Here is a 23,059-nt window from a genome sequence, read left to right as displayed (position 1 = left end):
ATCTCTCTTTCGTTCCTTGTGGTTGCAGAGGTGACGGTATGCTCGCGTGGCCTAGATGAAGTGAGAGGGTGGCGAGTTGTTCGACGCACCCATGTCGACGCTTTGGTGTTGTTGTTTTGGGCTCCATCCTCATGCGCTTTTTTTGTGCTCACTCATTGTCCTCTGTTTGTTTCGCTTTATTTGTCCGCCCGCTTTGCGCCTTGTTTGCGATTTCTTAACGAACCGATGCTTTTTTCCCCATTTTCACTGCCTCTCCTCTTGTGTCTGTGTTGTGTCTTCCTGTTGTCGAGCCACCGCGGGAGAAGCCATGCCACAGTTGCAGCGTCGCGAGTTGGCCACCCCGTCCTGAAGAGAAGAGGTGGCCTACATGGCGCACACGTGCGCGCGCTTGCGCTGTACTTTCGTCGTGGCACAGGCTCCGGGACGACAAAATGAAAAAAGACAAGAAGGAGAGTATACGCGCTTCAAGTCAGTGCTCTCATTCATCTCTAAAGGTGCGCGCTTTTGATCCTCGATACAGAAAACTAGTTGTGTTGTGTCGCGCTGTTTCATTTTTCATGAGGAGGGGGAGGGGGGGGGGGGCAGGCACTTCGATATCGCCAGTACAGTCGGTGACGGGTATCTTTTTTCCTCCCCCATTCTCTGTAAATGACCACTCCCCCATTTCGGGACTGCACGCTGCGTCATCCACTTCCACACAGCCTCTCTCTGTCCCTCCGCATTGCTTTCTCTTTCCTCTATTCATGCGAAGTTGGTGCGACACGCATTTTGCCCTCTCTTCCCCTTTTTTACATTTGCTTACTCGTGTTGAAACGGAGGAACCCGAGTCAAGACGGGCTCCGCACCTTCTACGCGCCTTCCAGGGATTACCTCCGCCCTCTCTCCTCCTTTCTTTTTTTTTTTCCAATAGCCATGACGCTGGACTTCGATGTGGACGATGCACCAACCTTCCCTGAGCTTGTGCGCGATGCTCGCTGCGATGTCATGAAAGGTCGCGCGATGTCTGCGTGCTGGTCAGAGCTGGCTGATCAGCATACATTCTTCAAGGACATCGCCAAAGAGGGTCGCAATCGTGCCGAAACCTTCGCTGCTGTGCTGGCTGCTGTCCAAGGGATCTGCCAAGCAGTGCAGCGTGTCGATCTCTTCAACTCCGAGGTTGAGGTGCCTTCACTGGCTTGCACTTCCCCCTTTTCGTCGCCGGCTCAAGGAGCAGCCGGGGGCACGTGGCCTGGTAGCCGACTTGAAGAGGCGCAGACGCTCGCGCAGGTTGCCCGTGCATATCTCAATCTGTACTGCTCTACACCAATCCCGACGCGTGCAGAATGGGTTAGCTCGCTGCAGTTTCTTTTTCCTCAGTCCCTGAACGCGGTTAGCACAGAAGCCAATGACGCCAGTGCACCTTGCCCCGATGGCGATGTGGATGCTGTCCTCACTACACCCACATCTTCAACTTTGGGGCGCTACTTGACAAAGCTGCGTCAGAGAGTGGATGGTGTCCTGAAGGAGTTGCCTGAGAGCGAGGTAGATGGGAGTGATGGTAGTTTTGTCGAGGATGAACTGAGAGAGCTGCTGCTATGCTGCATGACGGTTGGGCGACGTGTGGCACGGGCGACCACGCTTCCCTCTTCAGACGCGTGTCTGACGCGCGAGATGGTGAAGGCGCTTCAGGACTTTGTGGGGAGCTCGACGCTGGAGTGGTGAAGTTCCATGTGACAGGGCCAGCAGAAGAAGGGAAGGAGCGCAGTGCGCTGCTATGACCAATGAGCGACGGGAACAATTTTCAATCTGCTCCCCCCGGCTCTTTATCTCTACGTCTTCACCTTTAGAAGCGGAAAACTGATCTGTAAGGCTTCTCTGCCGTGTGCTTTGATTCGAGTAACATTGCTAAAAGCAAAAGTCCGCAAAACGCAAAGTCGTCAGTAGAAGATGCAAAGGAGTAGTAAAGATGGAAGTTCATTTTTTTCTCATCTTCAGGGGAATGGGCACGGATGAGCGAGGTGTCGGTGACGCACTTGACAGTGCTTCTCGACGGGTCATCTCTCCCGCCCCCGTTCCGTGTCTATGCGCCACTCTTGCGCCGTGTCCTTTACTCTCCATAGGTAGGCTCTGCCCGGACTTTTTTCCTTCCAATTCCTTTTCAATCTCTTTATTTCTTTTTTTTTCTGTTCTACCACATGCAGCCCATCACTCATCTACTGCCCCTTCTCTCATTCACGTGCACCTCTTGAAACCAAATGAAGAGCCAGCCGCCTCTCTTTCTTTGTCTTCTTGGTCTTTGGAGTTAGAAACTCTCTGTGCGTGTGTTTTTCAATGCCAGAGTGCGAGGTAGGCTGCTGCTACTCCCCATGCATGCGTCGTGAGTCTGAATTGATCCCTTTTTTTTTCTTACTCAGCCTTTCAACTACACAGCTTGGTGCCGATAGTTGCGGCGGGTGATTGGCGGTGTGGTTTTCTCAGTTACGACCGCCTTGGCGCGCCAATAGTCATCACACAAGAGAAGTAAACGTCTCACAATGGGTAGCGGGTATCTGAAGCGGAAGCGAAAGCGCCAGGAGTTACTGAATGACTTCTACTCTGCACTGTGGTCGTCATCCCCCGGCATCGCCGGGGACCAATTCAGCAAATTGGTGAAGCGCACTGTTTACCACTACCCCTCGTCCCTCCCTTTTCCAGATCTGCTCGACGACGACTTCCCTGCCGAGCCGTACCGATCCCGCAACAAGGACATCAAGAGTGCCATCCACTGGGGACAGCGTAAGCTGCTTCTCTCCGAGATTCAGCTCCTCTGCATGTATTGTCGACCAGGGGTCTCATACCACATTGTGTATGCTGGAGCGGCACCTGGGACTCATTTGGCGTTCCTGGACGAGATGTTTGCGTGTAGGCACACGTGGGAGCTGATCGACCCCGGCCAGTTTGACCGTGCGGTGCTGGAGCCGCGCGCGAACTTCTGGTTGCGCAACGAATTTTTCACCAACGCAACGGCCTACAGCATCAACGCGCGTCGTCTTACTGAAGTCCTTCCAGCACTTGGCTTTGTGTACCAGCACGTTGCCGTCGAGAGTGTGCAGGCTGAAAAGAAGGCGATCCACGAGCAGCTTCAGGGCATTGTCGGGACGCTGGACGTGGCCCGCGGCACCGAGGATATTCCTGCTATGTACGAAGCGCCGCTATCGCTCCCTAAAGGCCTGGTGCTGCTGGTGCAGGTTGCACTGGAGCGCAACAAGCCACTGCTCTTCATCTCGGACATCCGCTCCGGCAGTGTGGCACTGCCGAACTTTGAGGACCACGTGGCGGAGAACATGCGCGCACAGGAGTGCTGGACAAACATCTTGCACGGCGAACACAGCATGCTTAAGTTTCGCCTGCCGTACACCAGCAAGTCGACTAAGTACGGTGGCCAGGGTGTCGTGCGTGAAACGCGCCTGATTCGCGAGGACGGCACTGTCCCCTACCTACGCGGTGACCTGCTGCTTCCTATCTGGACACGACCAACGAGCACGGAGGGTCGGCTTGTGGTGCCACAAGGCGCCTTCCAGAAGGACTACAACGTAACCCACGTGGAAGACCAGTTCTTCTTCTTCAACTCTAGAGTTCGGGAGCAGGTACACTTCAATCACCTGGTCGTGCACGACGACAAACTCGATCATCATTACGACGCCGCGGCTGAGGTGCACTGTCTCCTTACCTACTTGCGCTTTATGTGCCCAGAGCTGAAGGCTGCTAAAACGGGAGATTTGCGCAAAGAGGTTCTGCGCGTGGCGCACTCCATCACAGAGCACCTTGGCATCACTTTTGAAGATGCTGCTCGTCGTCGTGACGCACTCATGATCAACCAAGCCAAGAGGAATCAGAGCAAAGCTGTGGTGGACCACAAAGACGACGCGGACGGCGACGAGGAAGCAGAGGATCAGGAGGCGAAGAGTGCGGTATTCAATATGTGCGCAGGCTCCAGCGAGAGCGCCTCGGTGGCTGACACAACAGCACCGGAACCGCGGTCGGAGTGGGAGCTAACGATGCAGCGTTTGGTACGTCTTTCCACCTATGACCGAAATCGACCCGTGTGGACCCGGAACGTGAGAGAGGAGGAGCACAGCAAGGCTAGCGGTTTTTGGGTGACTACAAAGATGCCACAGTCATAAGAGAGTAAGTGGTAGCGACATCGTAGCAGCTGCAGCGAGTCAGTTGGCCGTCTTCTTTGCCGCTCGTCGTGCGTGTGTCGTTATGAACTCCTCGTTCGCTGTTCACCAGTTGTGCGGCCACACGTGGCACTGTGGCTCTGTTGCCTGTATGAGTCTTCCCCGACTCTTCTCCCGCCTCAGCGTGTGTTGACACTGCGTGCATGCGTCTTTAGCTCGGGCTCTCTCGCTCGCCCTCTTTTTGTAGCCTTTTTGGTGCGCCGATCCGTAGAACTGTCGTGCTTTCACAGCGATGCTGCTGCATGAACGGACAACAACAACCGCATTCAAGCGACCACATTTGTGTAGAGGGAGGACAAAGGTGTACGACAAGCGTTGACCCAGCGAGAATGTGCGCAAGGTGGGTCCATACGCGGACACAAGTAGGCAACAGAGGCAGCGAGAGAGCACCAGCAACTGTCACTCCCCTTTCCCACCACAGGGAGACTAAACGACTGAAGTACGTGGGCGTGTGGAGGCAACGGCGGTAGGGAGGGATACGGAGAGGGTGAGGAAGTGGTCCACTCCTGACCTCTGCTGTCTCCTCCCTTTGCTTTTGGGTATATGTGCGTGCGGGCGCTTCTCGTCTACACTCCACTCACTCGCCACAGTTCTCTTGCTCTTTTGACTTCGATTGTGACTCTTGGCCTTGGCTGTCGGCTCTGTCGGTCTTACCTTTGCTTTCTTTCTGTTTCTTCGCCTCTCTTTGTCTTTCTATTCTCTCCTTTCCCCCTTCTCGATGGCGCCACGCTCCTGCCCCTCGATGACGGCTGCGCCACAGTCCCACGACGCACGAAGCAAAGAAAATATAGTAAGGAAAGCGAAAATAAGAATCGAAGAGAAAGAAGTTGCCTCCCGTTTGTTTTCCCCCTTCCCCTATCCTCACATTTCTCTGTTCCTCAGCATTGTGATGCCCATTGCTCCTCGCCAAGGCCGCAAAGGGGGGAAGATATCCTCCTCGCCGGCGATCGCCTCGTCGGACTCGCCGTCGGCAATGTCGCCTGGCTCGGTGCTGCCTGGAAACATCGGCGGCGCTCTCCCCACGGACCCCAATACGACACTACAATTCAACATCGAGGCTCTCATGGGTAAGAAGCGTCGCAGCCCCTCCAAGGCAAAGGCCGTGGCACGCGCGAACGAGTTCTTTGCATCCGCATCTCCGGGCACGGAAGCAGCCAAGGCAGTCAGTGACCGAGGGAGCGCTGGCGCCACCGCTGCTGCGGGATCCACCAGCACCCCTGCACCGGCCGGTCCCGCGGAGACGATCGCGAACGCCTCGCTTGTGACGCCGTCTGGCGCGGACTCGAACGTCTTCAAGTTCGACCTCGACGCCATTCAGCAAGTTGGCCAGGGCGTCGTGTTCGGCGGTAACAAGACGATGCGAACAGACTCGCACAAGCCCGAGTCGGACCCAAATGTGGTGCTTGCAAAGCTGAAACAGCTCATCGCCTTGCAGGATGCCCAATTGTATGGTAGCAGCGCCACGACTGCGTACGTCGAGATCGACGAAGTCCTCGGATTCAACGAGGCCACCTCGCACCAAGTAGTGCTGCTTCAGCGACCCTACGCGGCTCTGCGTCTCGCTGTCGCGCTTAGCCGCGAGAGCAAAAAGCGCGTGCTGGTGGTGGTGCCACATTACTCGGACGTCTCCGACATTGCAGCGGCACTGCGGGCGCTGAGCCCCTCTTGCCTCTCTGTCGGCGAGCTGAGCGGGCAGTCCTTTGTCGGCGAGGCGGGCACAGCCCTGTGGGTGACGGACGTGGACACGGCACTTGTGTACCTGACGTCGCAGCGCGGTATGGGGCCCTTCACGCATCTCGTGCTGCCCAACTTGACCCGCATGAATCCGCTCGTCTCCTACTTCTTGTGGGGGCTGCGGGAGCGCGTGTATCGGCAGAGCGCCAGTCTGGATAAGACCGCGCCGCCGCTGCACGTCATCGTGAGTGTCAGCGGTGCCATGACGGTGCGGATGCAGCAGTTCTTCGGGAAGCAGACGGTGGCAACGCCAAGCACAGCACTTGTGCAGCCCCTCGTCGAGTTTTCGTATGATGAGGCGAACGCGCTGGCAGGAATGGACGTGTTGGATGTCACAATCGATGGGTCTGGCAAGTACCCTGGCCCACACCGCAAAGTCATTGATCACTCCGTGCAGATGGCGGCGGCGCTGGTGAGCTGCATTTTGTCTTGCTCTGTTGCGTGCCCGCAAGCGATTTACATCTTCACTGGTGACTCACGCGAGATGATTGACGCGCTACACAAAGAGCGCCTGCTCGACACGACGGTGTACGCTGGGCGCTTCCCCTCCAAGGAAGACGCCGGTGCCACGCCTTCGAAGCATCGCGTGTGCGTATTGCACTCGGTTGTCTCCTTCACGAACTACAACAACGAGGATATAACGTTTGTGCTCGATATGGCGACAACTCGCCGCTTCGCCGTGCAGAATAAGTCGGAGGGCTTCATGGCTTCGAGTGCGTCGGAGTGGGCGTCAAAGATGGACGTGGAGGAGCGCCGGCAACTGCTTGGCACCAAGTACCCTGGCTGCTACGTCGCCCTGTACCCGCCGGCGGCCGATGTCGTGCTGCCCACCACCGAGACTCCACAGCCGACGGTCTACGAGGTGGAGGACGCGTTGCTGCAGTGTTCCCGAGCGCAGCTGCCGATCCAGCGTGCGAACCAGGAGATGGTGTGCCCTGTGGAGGCGGGGAGCATGGAGCAGGTGCAGCACAGCCTCTCGGAGAAGTGCTTCATTGCGAACTTGTCCGACTTCAGGCTTACCTTCACGGGCGAGATAGCGTCGCGACTGCCGCTCGAGGTGGATTTGGCTCATTTTGTCATGAACTGCTGCACGCTTGGCCACAGCGAGGTCGGCGTCATTGTGGCCGGCGTCTGCGCGCTTCCGTACCTCTTTCCAACCGGCGAGTCCGCAGAGGCGTTCGCCTCATGGAAAAGGAGCGTTATCGAGACGCGTCAGGAGTACGCTGGCGATGTTGCGAATCAAAGCGATCTCTTAGCGGATGTGCTCGTGTTCCTGGAGTGGTGGCGTCTCAAGGTGAGCGGCGCCACTACAGTGGACTTTGTGGGGAAGTTGCATCTAAAAGAGGATCGCCTCGAGCAGGTGCGCAGCCTCATCACCTACCTGCGCGTCCAGATCTCTGACTACGCTTTTGTCGACGACCTCGAGGACGCGGCGACGCTGTCAGCGGTGATGCAGAGCATCAAATCGAATGCGTCCATCTTCACCTTCTTCGAGGCTGTCGCCCTCGCTCGCCGGCTCTTCTTTGTACGCGACGCCGGCGCCATCAATATCAAAGATCGGGCCGGCGCCTTGGTCTTTGTGCGGACAGCGAAGAAGGTTGTGCCCAACACAGCCAGTCCGAGCAGCGTGACATGGGAGTCCGGCGCGGCCTTGGTCGCGGTGGACTTGCGTAATCTCGCTAGCAACATCATCTGTGCCCGCGTTTCGGCGGTCAATAACACCTACCTGTTTGCAGCGCTGCTGCTCTTGTATCCGCAGGTCGAGTACTCTGCCCCAGTCGAGGTGTCCTCCAGGGGTGGCCGCATCGTGTACTTTGGCATCACGTGCAACCGTCAGATGAAGCGCTTTCGCGTCAGCATCTCTGAGGCTGCGCAGATTCTTGATTTCCGTGAGAAGTGGAGCCGTGCGATAAGGTACCTGCAGGTCCTCCGTACTGCAAGGAAGCCGCTCTCGCGATACAAGTTCAACTTTATGCTGAAGGAAGAAGACCGCCACTTCGACTTGGAGGAGCTGCATGCGGAGGTGCAGCAGGAGTTACAGAACCTCGTGACCGAGATAGAAGTGGTGGAACATCAGGCAAGCTTTATCACGCACGGGGTGCACTGCCTCGCGCCAAAGCCCGTGGCAGGGGCAATGGACGGCGTCGAGGCATCCGACGTGGATGTAACCAAGAAGTTTCACGGCGGCGACCTCTGGACAAGCATCTATGCCTCCAAGACGGACACGCCAGCAACCATGGCAGCGGCCAACGCGGCGGCTGTGGGCATCCCCTCCAACATCGCGTTTACTGGAGCACAATCGCCGGTCCTTACGTTCCCGACTAGTGCGGTCAGTATTGATGATGATGAGGACGACGAAGTAGAGGTGATGGGGGAACTGTACTTCCGCATGAATGGCCCTATCATCGACGACGACGAGTAGTGATGGCGTCGATGGCGGAGAGAGTGTGAGCGAAGGAATGGGGATTGCGGAGGCGGAGGGGGGGAGGAAAGTCGATGAGGAACTGCCATGTGGAGAAGGCGAGTGTAGTCCCTCAGTCATGACGCAGAAAGAGGTGGAGACAAGAATGCCAAAGAGACTGGAAGATGCTACACACGCAGAGATAATGCGACGGATGCGAAAGAAGTGGCGCTGTTGTGTGTCTTTGTGTGTTGAAGGACCGTCTTCTGCTAAGGGGTTTGATGATGGCGGTCGCTGCGGGTTTCGAGCGAGAGAGAGGCGCACGGTGCGCCTCCGCGTATGTGTGTGTATCTGTGTGCCTGCGTTGGGAGTAACACTCTCTTCCGTTCTGACCACCTTTCCTCGTTCAGATTCCGTACCATCCCTGTGCAGCGCCGCGCTGTTCCCCCCTTTTCTCCTTCTCTTTGCATCTTTTCGGTCTGATCAATAAATCGTGAGCTCTCTCTGCTGCCCTTTATCTGTGCCAGAGGTGATAGAGTGGGCATGTGGGATGCAGCTAGTGAGCGGGTGCCACAGTGATTCACTAAGGGGCGAATGACCTTTCTACACTGTGCGAGCATGCGCCCCGATGACGCGTAAAGCGGTATTGGATTGATTGAGGTGCTCATTTTTATCGCCCCTCGCTCCTTCCTGTACCCTCTTTCTCTTGTTGTCCCAGCCACCTTGTCTGTTTCTTGGCTTGCTCTTGTCGCATATTTTTCTCTGAGTGGCGGCGGCGCTGAGTAAGCGATGAGGGCAAGAGAGAAAAGAGAGGTGGATGACCAAGCACTCCCAGGGGTACCGAGCCAAATGATGCTGCTGCCTTTCCCTTGTGTGTAGTGGTTTTTTCCTCCCCCCTTTGTTGCTGCGTGGAAACACTCATGTGTCTGTGCGTGTCTTTGCCCTTTTGTGTCTGTGGTCGTGCCGATTACGTGTGCAGTGGCGGATGTGATGAGATGACACGCGGCGAAGGTGATGGTGGGGTGGGTGGGGGAGAAGTTCGCGTGAGATCAGTGATGTGCGGTTGTCTTTGTGTGTGCGTGCTGTACCTGGGCCAGCGTTCACAAGAGATGGTTACGCTGATCTACGTAAGCTGTGGTGATTCCCGCACACCTACAGACGCGAACACACCACCTCCCAACAGTCCCGGCGATGGGGCACGGTCCACTGTACATGTGGGGTGGCGTTCGCGTCAACTTGGCGTATTTCGGGACCCAAAAGGTCGATTGGATGTGAGGGTGGGGGTGACGAGGGAAGGAAGCGAGAGAGCGACGTGCGAGACAAGGAGGTATCATGGTTGCCATGTGCTGCTACAGGTGCCTGGACACACAACTCGCAGCGTAGGGCGTCACTCTCTTTTTTCCCTTCTCCAGTCTATATATATATATACATACACAATACCCGCTCTTGGCTAGGAGTGATGCTCTTTTTCTTTTGATCCTTGTGCTGAGGGCGGTGCCCCCACGCACATGAATGCACACGCTGGTGCTGCAGGCTGTCATTGTTCGAGATCGTTCCAACTGATCGCCATGTGCGCCGTGCAATCCTACTGCGTACGCGCGTCAGCTCCCGGGAAAACCTTCATTGATGTCGCATCGCAAAGATCAGCAGTTGTGTTCCCCCCTCCCCTCAACAACCAAAAGAACCAACACTCGCGGAGCGCGACGGTTGCCAGACGGTAGCACGAGTCATGTGATATCGATCTAAGATCGCGCGCGTCGAATGATGGCAGGAAACTCTTACACACCCACAAGAGGGTCGTCTCACATGCGAGAGAGTTGCTTTAGTCGCATTTGCCCACCGCAGCGGGTGCTTTTGGGGAAAGAGGTGGCCCAGCGGTGAGGTGATCAGGTGGAAGCGACACTTGCTAGCCCAGGAGATGCCAGTACTTATCTTGACTGTGTTGGTCGCACGCGCCAGAGGGAGCGAGTGCGCATCTATGTTCTCTCTTTACACATGCTTTCACTCTTCTTCTGCCTCTCCATCCTCTGGCATGTGATTCCCCACGCATGTGTGTCTGTGTGTGTGTGTGAGGGGAGGGGGTCTTCCTCCTCCTTCGCATTACGTTGACTAGTGTTGTTGCTACTTTTGAAGTAGCGAACACACCTTTCTATTGCCACGGCGTTGGTCGATGCACACGTTGCTGTACTAAGCGCACTCTTTGACGCCCATACTTACTCGCACTTCTATGTGTAGGACTCCTCCACCGCAGTCCGCACTCGCGAGCAAGCAAAGCAGCCACTGTGTGGAAGCAGAAGGCGCCTACTTGTCCCGCTACTCTAACGTGAAATTGCACTCACAGACGGGTGGGCAGCTGTCACTGCGTGTGTTACAGAACGCCGTGAGCGAGAAACGATCCAGGCGGGGGCTCCAACAAGCTTGAAGGGACGCAGTCCATAGCAGAGCATCGACACCGAAAAAGGCATTGCCGAGCACCTCAGAGCACTGTACAGGCCATCCTCACTCCAGCCATCACGGCACACCATTTGTTTTTACTCACCCCTCTCTTTTTTTTTTTCGGTGCGCGTCCGCAGCCGTCATGGCGGAGCAGGCGGCGAATGCGACGCTCATGCGACGTCGCCAGCGGCGCCCAGATCTTCATAACACGTTCGATCTACCGAAGGATGTACAGCTGTCACTTTCTCAGGTGGTGCGAGCCCTCCTCGCCACGGCGCCATTCTCATCGTTGGCGACCAAGGTAGTGCGCGCGACGGATGCCGCACTTCAGGAGCTCCTTCAGCTCATCCTTACCCCAGAGCAGCAGCTGCACGCCATCTCGAAAATAACGGGTGCCATACGCGAGATCCCCAAGTCTCAGTTGGCGGCCACTCTCACTGAGTCGACTGGTGAGCTCTACTCGTGGGGCCGAACCCTAGCATTGGAGGTAGTGGTGCCGCTGCTCCTCGACTGCCGCGTGCGCTATCTTCATCGAGTGCTCATGACTCTGCTGCGAACACTTCTGCGCTCACCCGACGCCGCTACGGAGGCGATTGTGCGTGAAATGTACATCGACCGCCTACTGCAGTGTGTCAAATCTTCGGCGCCAGAGGCCGCTACCGTCATGAAACCTGTTGGGGGCTTCGGTGTCCACAGTGACACCTGTGAGGCTGCTGCCGCGGTGTACTTCCCGTGCAACTCGGAGGATCGAGACACCGTTATCACCTCCGCGCGAAGCGTGGGAGACTACAACGCTGAACTCGAGCGGGTGCTTGACTTCTTGAACACCGTGGATGGGCTTACGAGTACATTGATGCCCATGATGCCTGGCATCTTCAAGGACACGTTTCTTCAGGCGCTGCCGCTGCTCGCAGACAGCTTACAGTGGGTCGTCGCTAACGCGACTCGCCACAGTCGTCTCCCGGTGAGTACTTCCAGAGATGCATGCTACGGCACAGGCGTGCCGCTACGGCTGGCCAATGAGGATGCGGAGGCCATTTATGGTGTGGCGACGGATGTGTTACCGGTAACGCATAGTGTCGACGTAGGTGGCGTGTTTAGCGAAGATCTCGAGCATGTTCGCTTCTGTGTCCGCGTAGTCGCTGCGTACATTCACAAGTACATGGGCTCGCTGACGCTTTCGATTACATCTGACGCTACCGGTGACACTGTGCGCCACGAGCTGACGCGTCTCTTGCAGCCCACCATCGTCATGCTCTACTCGTCCATCTTCCCAAAGGATGTACTGAACGCGGTAGGTCTGCTAGTAGCGTCACTTTTGACAGTGCGCACGTGCGACGCGTGGCTGTTGGCCTTCGTTTGCGCCGCGCTACGCGACAAAATCGCTCGGTGCGCAGGCGGCGCGGACGCGTCCTTTAACAGTGTCCCCAACCTGCAGCAGAGCAAGATGCCTACTGCGTTGTCGCTTGCGCACCTTTTCGCGCAGGCAGACGTGGCTTTGCGCGTCGTGTCATCAGCGAATCCGCGAGAGGTAGCTCAGGCAGATGGTGGCGCTGGGGTCACTGCGCTGCATGACGTCTTCTCCCATTTCACACCGAATGGCTGCTTTGCGCTGCTCAAGGGCATTCTGGCTCACACTTCGGCGCCGATTCGAGGGGACTGGGCGTCGCTCGGCCTCCTACTGACGCCTCTGCCGTGGACCTTGCCGTCGGTGACTGCGGGTGCAAAAGAGCCGAATAGTATTGCCAGTGGTACCGTTGTAGCCTACGACATCATTTTACAGGCTGCGCAGCAGTACTGCAATCTTGTGCAAGAGCCAGAGACACGATTCATGGCGATTCAGACAGTGGACAGCGTCGTGCGTCATGTGAGCTCCGTTCTGACAAGCGCCGTCAAGGCGCTCGCGCAGCCAGTAGAGAACGGAAGTGCCGCAGCTCTCCAGAAACCGACTTTATCCCAGCCTTCGTCAGCGTCTGCCACACCGGGGGTAGACCAGGCAACGGCTCTTCGTCGCCACCTCGCTTCTCTGTGCTCTTCATCGCCAAAGTTGCAGGACGCGCTCTCCTATGCGACTCAGCTCATCATGGCGCTGTGGGATGACGGCACACAGCAGATGTCCGGCGCCCTCTACGGCACGTATGGTGAGGTCTTGACGATTCATGCGCTGCTTCGCAGTAGTGCCTCTCATGTACCTGACAAGCGACTCGACCTTTGCGTCGACACCTCCATAGCGCTTGATCAGATCCTCCACGCCCAGGCAGAGCGCCGAGGCAAGTACCATGCACTTCTTGGCTCGCTCTCCATGATGTCGCTGGGCGACTTCGTCACGGTGCTGCAGCAGCACTATGGTTTTCCTACCTCCGCGGCAGACGCCATCTCCACCTTCTCCCGCACACTGTTGGCTGGGGCGAGCAATCACAAGATCGGCAACGTAGCCGGTGACGTCTTTGCCCATTTAGCTCAGGGAATTGCCAAGGCACCTCCAAGTTCTGCGATCGTGGGCTGCAGCTGCAACAGCGAAACAGCTGCGCATGTAATGCGGTGTGGAATCATCGAGCCTCTAGCACGCGCCATCACGGAGAAAGGCTACGTCAGTGTTTCGTCCAACGTCAGTGAGGCGGTGAACATCTCGCACATAACCGCCCACTTTCTGGCGCCCTTGGTGAAGCAAGACCCAACGTGCCTGCACACCATACTCACCGCCGTCACCGCATGCCTCGACAGTGCATCTGACGGGAAGTCCTCGTCGTCTTGCACTGTGGGAGCACCGGAGCACGGGCGCGTTGAGCAAGGCGTTATCGAGGCGGTCGCACGTGCGCGCGGCGTTGGCGTCGATATCACACCCTACCTTGCCCCTGGCAGCACTGTACTGCAGGTTCTGCAAGAAGGTTGTCGCAGCCTCAACTACGACGTGCGCAATACGGCGTTGTCTCTCTGCGTGTTGGGCGTGAAGAAGATTCAAGCTGTGCAGCCATGGCAGCTGCGCAAGGTGGAGGAGTATCTCATCTTTAACATGCACCTCGGCGGCGATGGCAACGCGCGCAAAGGACTGCTGGAAATGATGAGGAAGTGGGTACGCCGTCTCATGGAGAGCTACACCAGCAAACCTCAGCATAGGGCATCGGCAGCGACTTCGGCGGGGTCCAAGAGGGCACAGCAGAAGAGTGAGTGGCAGGAGGACACCTTGGCGTCTGCCCAACACTCTCGTACAAGGCCCGCGGTGGCGGCTTCCGTCAGTGGGCCGGACTTGCAGCTGGAATTGGGCACGACGGAATACCGAATAGCGGTGATGGATCACTGCAGGCGCCTCTCGAGCATCTTTGCCCAGAATATAGGCATGAACGCTCACGCAGGCGCCGGGCTTTCGGCGGAGCGGCGTGTCACGGCCATGATGGGGTACTGCATTCTTCTCCAAGGGCTGCGCACACATATCGCTAGACACGAGCCTGTGGAGTGGGCTGTCGCCCCAGAACCGGTACGCGGCGGCGCCGCATTGCCGCTGCTGCATGCCTGTGTCGTGCCATCTCTCCTTGCCACACTGTCAGATGGCTGGTCGCAAGCGCGTGAGAGCGCCAGAGAACTGCTGCGCGCCTTCTGCGAGTTGGCCCCAGCGTCAGTATTTACGGCGACTAATGGCGCCGACGGCGGTAGCGCCGTCTCTGCGTCCGCTATGGCGGCGCGTGCTTATCAGGATCTGCACCGCGCCCAGACGTTCCGCAACGCTGAGGGAGCTGTGGGGCGATTTCTCATCTTCTCCACGCTCACAGCAGAGGCACAGGGAGCCATGAAGCAGCATCCACTGGAGGAGCTTGAGCGTCTCAGTAAACTGGTGGGGCAAGAACGCATGCTTGTGGAAAGCAAGTGTGCTGAGATGAGCGCGATGCGTGGTACCAAGGCATACGCCTACATTCAGGCAAACCCGCTTCATGGCCCCCTCTCGTTATGCGCGGAGCTGGTCAATCTCATGGCGTCTATCGAGCGCCAAGCCGCTGCGGCTTCCCCATTGCCGCTGCTGACGCTGACGTGCACGGACCTCGTGCAGTGCTGCTGTCTTGTCCTGCGGACGTGCAGCTCATTGGTGGGCACGGAGACAGTGGCGGCCGGTGCAACCGCGTCGTTGGGGGCAGACGAAGTCGTGGACTGCCGCGGCCATGTCTACGACCGCAGTCGGCCCCAGGCGGAGTCTGTGATGCGAGGAGTAGTGAACAACACCTGGCTCAGCATGCGCGTCGCCGCAAGCTCCATCACACGTGTCTTGAGGTTACGGCCAGTACACGCCATGCCTTTTGCGGCTGTTCACGCGACCGCCTACGAGCTAGTGCATGCTCTGCTCCTCACGAAGCACAACGGCGTGATGCGGTCCGTCCGCGAAGCGCTGAAAGCCCTCGCCGCCACGTTGGTGCGCTCGCGCCAAGCGCTGTTTTACCAACTGCCGGCAGAGCTTCTGGACTACTTGATGGGACCTGAGGGTGTTACCTCTGGAGATGTGACCCGCATGCTGCGGCGCAGTCAAGGGCTCCCCCACGCCATCCTTGCAGTGCTCGAGGCGGAAGACACAACGGTGCCGTACTGCCTCTTTCCATCAGCGATGAGGCAACTTCTGTGCGTCGCGCGCGGCGACATCGCCGGTGCACCCACGCTGGGCAGCGCCGAGGCAGCGCTTCTCAGCGCTTCTGCAGAAACAGTGTGGCGTAGCCAGCGCTCCAACGCGCTTAACGTGATGAAGTTCATCTTCGATAACAAGGTATTTGCCGACCGCATTGCAGCGTACATTGAGGAGGCCTTCTCCCTGGCAACTGAAGGCTTCCACAACTCCAGCTGGTACACGCGCAACAGCTCGCTTATGCTCTTTTCCGCCGTCATTCACCGTTTTGTCGGCGAGCACCCGTCAACCGGCGGCTCTGGCGTGAACACCTCGCTGCACGACGTCGCGAAGCGCATGCCGCGCGGCATCGCCTATGCGTACGCGGAGCTGATAAGAGGGAACAGATTGGTCCAGGAAGCGAAGGGAAAGGACGGTGGCGGTGCAGCCGCTGCTGAGGTAAGCGTCGCTCTTTTCCCGGTGCTGCAACTTCTGTCGATGCTCTCACCGGATCCGCCGCACCTCATTACCAAAATCAGCCACGGCGAGTCGGACGACGCCGCCCGCATGGCAGAGGCTGTAATGCAGTGTGCCAACTCGCCGAGTTTGATGGTTCGCTCCGCCAGCGCGGTTGCTCTGTGCTGCTTGGTGCCGCTCTCCTCTCTGGAGAAGACGATTGATCAAACTCGGCGTGGCTTGTCGCTAGAGCCACTGACGCCGCATCACGCTCTCCCAGACTCCGCGAATCACAGGGGTCCGCTCGAGCGGCATGGGGGCGCAGCTGGCGGGGGTTTGAATTCATGCCATGGCGCGGTTCTGCAGCTGCTACAGTTCCACTCTCAGTACGTCGGGACGCTGCGACGCCACTACCGACAGAAGCGCAGCAGCTACGCGACACTGATGGTTGCCGAGACGGTCAGTCGCGCTGTTAGCGAGGTCCTTCTCTCCTGTCAGAGGGTGCTCATCAAGGCCTGCGGGGTAAGCGCAACTATAGCGGCTTCGCTCTTTTCCTTGCTGGCAGATATCGTCTTCTACGGCCCGCGACATATGCTAAGCCCGGACCGCCAACACGCACTGCGCAGCATGTGCGTTGAGACTATAAGCGCTTACCTGACGGCGAGCCATGCCATTTTGGAGCGCGGCAGCGTGATGGAGGGTGCAAGTGCCATACTTGTGTTTCTGGCTGCGCAGCGGGACACTTCTCCGATCGGGCATTGGACTGGGATGGAGCAGGGTCGGTTGACTGAATTGCTGCAAAGGGAAGCTGCCACCCTCAGCATCCGGCGCGGCGAGCACAATCTCATTTCGTGGGTCATGACGCAGCTTCAGCACTACTCAGATGCGACCGATGTTCTCACCAAGGCGGATGTTGCGGTGGTGCTGCACGTGCTGGCACACGATCTGCACTGTGACGTTTCACAACTAGCGCTGCAGTCATTGACGGAGCTGTTTGGCGGCGCCACAAGCACCTCGTCGTCCACGACGATGACGATCGGATGCACTGCGTGGGGGCAGCTCGCCTCGCACATGCGTTTTGCTGCCTTGACCATGTCGCTGTCGAGCGAGGCGGCCGGTGTGGCCGCAGCTCCGCTTCATTCATTTGACTGCTCTATCCTTCGTGCAGGGCAACAAACTCCTGCTTCGAGAACAGCCTTGTCGAACGCAAACACCTCTGCCGTCATTGCCTCTCCTGCGGTCACACAGTTGCACGCAGCGCTTGTCTCTCTCCTTACTCTGCCTGCCGATGCTGACGACTCCGTGATGGCCACTCCGCGGCACAACTCGGACGCTTGCAGTGCGGCGCTCGACTTCATCACCACGTACGACATGCTTGCTTCTGGCGCCAACGCTGTGTCTCCTGCAGTCGCGCATCTCTTGTCATACTATTGCGAGCCGGAGCATCCGCTGGAGTCTCGCTTGGCGGTGGTCAAAGCGCTGCGCACAGCAGAGTCTTTCTTGGACTGCAGCGTCGCAGCTGCGGCGTCGGCCCCGTCGACATGCCCAGTGAGTGCTGTCACGCTCTTTTTGATTCTGCTGCGCTTGCTCGTCGATGACACGACCAATATTCGCGAAGCGGCTGCGACTATCTGCTCTCGCAGCATGTGGGGCCCACACAAGGCGCCCAGAGACCAGGTATCTTGTCTCCTCGCGGTTGTGCGCCTTCTCCGTCGGCTGCACGACGCTGGCGTCTTGTCTGACGCCGACGCAATCAGGTCCGTCATGTTCCTCACAGACTCACCAACGACTGCATCTGTTGTTACCGCGGCCGCGCCGGCGGAGGTGACTAGCGATGGAGAGGATGTCGCTGGTAGCGACGACGAGGATGTCCTGTTTCAGAAGGAAGCGGCGAACATGTTTGCCGAGAAGACAGTGTTGTCCCACCTTGCTGCGCACATCTTGGGTGGTGCTACTAGTGGCGCTGCCATCATGCCAGTCTGCTTCTCGGTGTATGACAGCTTCCTGGTGTAGCCGATACACGTCGTACGTCCTCTCACCTCGCTGTCCTTGCGCAAGAACGAACCCTCTGTCCGATGTGAGGTTGAGGCAGAGAGAACTAGAGGAGGGGGAGAGGGATAGGAGGAGGTGGAGCCGTAGAGGGGCAGTGACTGACTGCCTTCTCCCCCTCCTTTTCTCTTTCGCTTTGTCTACGCATCTCAGTTGTTTTAGTTGTGTCGCTTGTTTTGTTCTTGTCCTCCCCTTTTCAGCTAAGAGGACCACCATCTCTCCTATTAAAGCAGTAGGCGAACTCCCCGCATGTCTGCCGATCCCGCGTAAGGTAACACTGTATGCACGCAGCCGCCATGCATGCAGCCATTACCCCTCTCTCTCTAATCACCACACCACTACCAACAAGACACACTTTTGGAAGGAAATGGCAAAGAAAGGCCCCTATCGCAGTGGAGAGGGTTGTGTTGCACACTCGAGAGAGGACTCCCTGCAGAGCTCAATGATTCTGTCCACACTTCAGGAGAACAAGACAGTGTCTTAACTCCTCCATGGGGTTCGCTCTCTCGCTTGTTGCCCCTCCGTCCCTTGAGCTGGTCGGCCAACTTCGTCTGAGATGTGTTTCACTGTTCTTGCTGAGTAGTTCACCTCAGCGATCCTCTTCACTATTTTTTGGTCGTGATTTCCTGCCTCGACCCATCTCACTGACGTACCAGCAAACTAGGGATGTTGGCCTACACATCTCCATCGAGCACACTTACTCATACACGCGCAGTCACGAACATGTTGGGGTGGTTTGGAGCACGCTTTGCAGCCCCCTTGTACCTTCATCAGGTCATTGGGGCACCGTGCTCCGCTGCAACGCAGTATTCTCATGCGTGCGCATCGTGCGCATCGTGCGCCTCGCCCGCCAGCTCTTCAGCTGTGGCCCTCGTCACTCCAGTTCGAAGGCTCAGCAGCACTGCTTGTCGTTTTAGCGGCACCTTCCACTACCGAAAGGTGCGCCTCACGCCTGAGGACGCGCTCGACCCTCTCACAAAGCCAACCAACATCGACAAGGGCGCCTTGCACATCGTGTCGGTGCCGATCGGAAACTTGAAGGACTTCTCCCTGCGGGCTCTCGAAGTGCTGCGCGGTGTCGACTACATCATCACCACCGATCGCCCTGCTACCAAGACTCTCCTGGACCTCGTTAACATACCCAACCAGGGTCGTCTCATTCACTACAGCCGCGGAAATTGCAGCTCCTCGCGCGAGAAGCTGGTGGAGTTACTAAAGGGGGGGCGCAGCATGGCACTGGTCACTACGAGCGGTACCCCGTGCATTGGTGACGTTGGTGCGGAGCTTGTGCAAGAGATGCAGCAGAGCGACATTCGCGTCACAGCTGTGCCGGGGGCGTCAGCCGTGATGAGCGCGCTGGCAGTATCTGGCTTGACGACTTCTGCTTACGAATCCGCCAAGAGCCACAAGCGAGGCACCGACGCAGCCGGCCATGACAACATAACCCTCTCCCCTCAGACCTTCGAGGACGGCTCTTTTTTTTTTGGGAACGTGCTACCCAAGTCTCACGGAGCGCGGCTCCGGATTCTCCGCACTATCGTTGCTCCAGCCACATTTCCGTGCGTCTTCTACGAGGTTCCGCGTCGACTGGTGATGGTGCTGCAGGACATTGCATCTGTGCTGCCACGCCGGCGCGTCTACGTCACGCATGAGCTGACGAAGCTGAACGAATCTTTGCACGCCGGCACAGCCGAGCGACTCGTTGGTTTTTACCTCCGCCAAGAGGCACAGATGCTGGTGAAGAAGGGGCAACTTGTTTTGGTGATTGCCGGTGCTGGACCGAAAGAGACGGCTGCGTGGCTGGAGAAGGAGGCGGCGAAGCGGCGGCGTTTGCGCCACACCATCCGTGATCTTATGAAAGACGCCCCGCCTGTGGCATTGCCGCACCGGGGCTCTGCGACGGGCAGCAGCGGGCCAAATGCAGCAGACTCGTCATCAGGAGGGCTCAGCGTGACAACAGCGAAGGAGGAGCGGCGGCAGCGGAAGCAGAAGCGAGCTGAGCTGCGACGCTTGCGGCAGAGGAGAAAGCGCGACCGCCTTATCCGGGCAATCGAATCAGAGCAGGAGAGGCTGCAAGTAATCCTTGCCAGTAACCGGAACGATGCTAGCCGGATGACGTGAGATCTATGAAGCTGTGGCCGAGTGAGGGGGAAGAAGAAGTTGCCAAGTGTACCGTTGTTTTCGCTCTCACCTACGGTAGTTTGGTCGTTAAGGAGTCATGGGTGGATCTTTGTTGGCAGCGCGCACCTGCATAATTGAGACACCCTCGCCTAGCACCGTCCTAGGGTGCAGGACAGGCGCGGCTTTGTGTCATCGCCTACGCATCCACTTTCTTTCTATTGCTTGACCGTGTTTTTCTTTGGCTGTTAAAGTGACCACAACAGCTAATCAGCTGCTTGCCGCTCTGCCGGCCTTCACAGGGATCTAAGTCGATTCACCCTAGGCTCACAAAGATCACGGCGGAGAAAAGGACATTGTGGGTGAGAGAGCCTCTCCAAGAGTCGTGGTGGTGTACTACCTGGACACCGATGAAAAGTGACGAGGAGAAGGAGGTGGTGCTCCCGTCGAGAGAGAGAGAGCTGCAGCGGATGCTATCTTTCTCCCTCATGGGACGTTCCCCCGAATGAATTCGCCTGGTTCGGAGGTCGCGCTGCATCGTAAGAAGCCATTTTCGTCCTCGGCTCGCTCATCTCTTTTCTCATGCTCTGTGGAAATGAATCCACTCTCTCGCTCTTTCCTCCCTACTCGCTCTCTCACTCTTGCTTGCTGTCCCACTCCATTGCTCATTTGCTGCACCTGCTCTTCGTTCTCCCTCTCGCGCGCGTAATCCCTACGAAGCACTGCTCAAATATTTCTATAGCACAAACCCCATCTCCCTCTCTGTTCTCTCCTCCTTCCTTCATCTCTAGGTCCATTCTCTTTGTGATCGTCAACCGTGTCAAGCGAAGCGAAGCTGAGAAAGCAAGACAAGTGTTTTTTCTATCGCTTGGTGAGTCGTTTGTATTGTGAGCTTCTTTGTGCTTTGTCTGTCTGTCTCTCTATACTGGCGCGCTCTTCTTCCTTCACTCATACGCACACTGCTGCTTCTCACACCAGTCCGCTCCCTCACACAACTTTACCTTTACGTGTAAAGCGGAGCTGAAAGACTCTCATATTTACCGGCGCTTAGGCTAATCACCTCCCTTTTATACACACACACACAAAAGGATTCCTTCAACACCATGTCGAACGACCTCGGCATTATCGGCCTCGGCGTCATGGGTGCGAACCTTGCCCTGAACATCGCCGAGAAGCATTTCAAGGTCGCCGTGTACAATCGCACCTGCAGCAAGACGCATGATTTCCTCAAGGAACATGAGCACGAAACATTTGCCTCCAACTTGCAGGGGTACGAGACGATGAAGGAGTTCGCCGCGTCCCTCAAGAAACCGCGCCGCGCGTTCATTCTCGTACAGGCTGGCGCAGCGACAGACTCCACGATCGAGCAGCTCAAGGTGGTGTTCGAGAATGGCGACATCATCATCGACACTGGTAATGCGAATTTCAAGGATCAGAGCAGGCGCGCAGCGCAGCTGGAGAGTCAGGGTCTCCGCTTTCTTGGCATGGGCATCTCCGGTGGTGAAGAGGGCGCGCGCAAAGGTCCGGCCTTCTTTCCGGGTGGGACCCCAAGCGTGTGGGAGGAGGTCCGCCCGATCGTGGAGGCAGCCTCGGCCAAGGCTGAGGATGGTCGCCCGTGTGTGACGTTTAACGGCAAGGGTGGCGCTGGTTCCTGCGTGAAGATGTATCACAACGCTGGCGAGTACGCTATTCTGCAGATCTGGGGCGAGGCGTACAGCGCTCTGCAGGCGCTTGGCTTCAACAACGATCAGGTCGCCGACGTGTTCGAGTCGTGGAAGGCAGATGGCTTCCTGAAATCCTACATGCTCGACATCTCCATCGCCGCATGCCGCGCGAAGGAGCCGGCGGGCAACTACTTGTCAGAGAAGGTGAAGGATTGCATTGGCTCCAAGGGTACCGGCCTGTGGTCCGCCCAGGAGGCCCTGGAGGTGGGCGTGCCGGCACCCTCTCTCAACATGGCCGTCATCTCGCGTCAGATGACAATGTGCAAGGATGAACGTGCCGAGAACTTCAAGGCGTTCCCTACATTCCCGTGCAGCGTGCGTGAGCAAGTCAAGGACAAATCTCCCAATGCCCCCGAAGTGAAGCAGCTCTACCACGCCGTCAGCCTTTCCATCATCGCAAGCTACGCACAGATGTTCCAGTGCCTACGCGAGCTGGACAAGGTGTACGGCTTTGGCTTGAACCTGCCCGCCACCATTGCTACCTTCCGCGCGGGCTGCATTCTGCAGGGCTATCTGCTGATACCCATGACGAAGGCCTTTGAGGCGAATCCGCACCTTCCCAACCTGATGGACGCCTTCACCAAGGAAATGAAGGAGGGTCTTCCGGCCTATCGACAGATTATTGCCATGCTCACAGCGAAGACGGCTGTATCGTTACCGGTGATGACTGCCTCCCTGGCGTACATCAACGCCATGTACACGCTGATTCTTCCGTACGGACAGCTGGTGTCCCTGCAGCGTGACGTCTTTGGCCGTCACGGCTACGAACGTGTTGACAAGGAGGGGCGTGAGTCGTTTACATGGCCCGCGATGCAGTAGACTGTTACCCGCAGCTAGCCGCTAAACCTCCCTCGTGCTCCTTTTATGCGAGTTGAGTCTCTTTCCACCTCTCTTGCCCCAGTTGTCCCGACCGCAAGCGGTATATGCCGCAGTCACGGTAAGCACAGATGAAGAAGCGTGAAATACAGAGGCTTACCTGCGCAGAGCTTTACTACCTAATTCAGCTCTCAGAAACCTGTTTGCAGCCCACTTGTTTCTTCTGTTACTCTTCCCTAATGACAGAGGCACAGCTCGGTGCGTGGTACCTCATGATCCAGCACTCCCACTCTGTGTGGGGAAGCCAGGTAGCCCTCCTCTCCCTGCCAAGGCCGAGCCGCTGCTGGTGGTGGCTGAGTGTCAAGCGCCCACGACACAGAGGAGGGAGGGTCAGGGCGATGCGTCGCTGTTGATGCCAGTGGTCAGGTCCTGCACGGCGTTACGTCGGAGCGACCTGCGGCATTGAACACTCCTGTACCATTCATACGATGGGCAGGGGTGTTCACCTGACTCGAGCGTGACCCACCCGGGTCTCGCTGCCCAT

At 57.6% G+C, this 23,059-nt stretch overlaps 6 protein-coding genes across 6 annotated transcripts, besides 1 other annotated feature; all 6 read left to right on the top strand.

Moving 5' to 3' along the window:
• Positions 1 to 912: 912 nt before the first annotated feature.
• LPMP_343230 (hypothetical protein) lies at positions 913 to 1,701 on the top strand (the record flags this gene model as incomplete). Its single annotated transcript, XM_010704447.1, has 1 exon — positions 913 to 1,701. The coding sequence occupies one exon, from the start codon at positions 913 to 915 to the stop codon at positions 1,699 to 1,701; it is 789 nt and encodes a 262-aa protein (XP_010702749.1).
• Positions 1,702 to 2,513: 812 nt separating this feature from the next.
• LPMP_343220 (hypothetical protein) lies at positions 2,514 to 4,142 on the top strand (the record flags this gene model as incomplete). The annotated part of the gene is made up of 1 exon (XM_010704446.1): positions 2,514 to 4,142. One exon carries the CDS (start codon positions 2,514 to 2,516, stop codon positions 4,140 to 4,142), a length of 1,629 nt encoding a protein of 542 aa, XP_010702748.1.
• Positions 4,143 to 5,088: 946 nt separating this feature from the next.
• Positions 5,089 to 8,355, top strand: LPMP_343210 (hypothetical protein; the record flags this gene model as incomplete). Its single annotated transcript, XM_010704445.1, has 1 exon — positions 5,089 to 8,355. One exon carries the CDS (start codon positions 5,089 to 5,091, stop codon positions 8,353 to 8,355), a length of 3,267 nt encoding a protein of 1,088 aa, XP_010702747.1.
• A 2,557-nt stretch (positions 8,356 to 10,912) lies between these two features.
• LPMP_343200 (hypothetical protein) lies at positions 10,913 to 17,821 on the top strand (the record flags this gene model as incomplete). Its single annotated transcript, XM_010704444.1, has 1 exon — positions 10,913 to 17,821. One exon carries the CDS (start codon positions 10,913 to 10,915, stop codon positions 17,819 to 17,821), a length of 6,909 nt encoding a protein of 2,302 aa, XP_010702746.1.
• A 759-nt stretch (positions 17,822 to 18,580) lies between these two features.
• Positions 18,581 to 19,978, top strand: LPMP_343190 (tetrapyrrole methylase, putative; the record flags this gene model as incomplete). Its single annotated transcript, XM_010704443.1, has 1 exon — positions 18,581 to 19,978. One exon carries the CDS (start codon positions 18,581 to 18,583, stop codon positions 19,976 to 19,978), a length of 1,398 nt encoding a protein of 465 aa, XP_010702745.1.
• A 1,100-nt stretch (positions 19,979 to 21,078) lies between these two features.
• LPMP_343180 (6-phosphogluconate dehydrogenase, decarboxylating, putative) lies at positions 21,079 to 22,518 on the top strand (the record flags this gene model as incomplete). Its single annotated transcript, XM_010704442.1, has 1 exon — positions 21,079 to 22,518. One exon carries the CDS (start codon positions 21,079 to 21,081, stop codon positions 22,516 to 22,518), a length of 1,440 nt encoding a protein of 479 aa, XP_010702744.1.
• A 236-nt stretch (positions 22,519 to 22,754) lies between these two features.
• Positions 22,755 to 23,059: part of a repeat region that runs on past the window's edge.

Source organism: Leishmania panamensis (assembly GCF_000755165.1).
Source record: "Leishmania panamensis strain MHOM/PA/94/PSC-1 chromosome 34 sequence".
In the NCBI taxonomy this organism is placed as follows: domain Eukaryota; phylum Euglenozoa; class Kinetoplastea; order Trypanosomatida; family Trypanosomatidae; genus Leishmania; species Leishmania panamensis.
The sequence above is the reverse complement of the archived record's forward strand: the minus strand, read 5'-3'. Positions and strand labels throughout refer to the sequence as shown.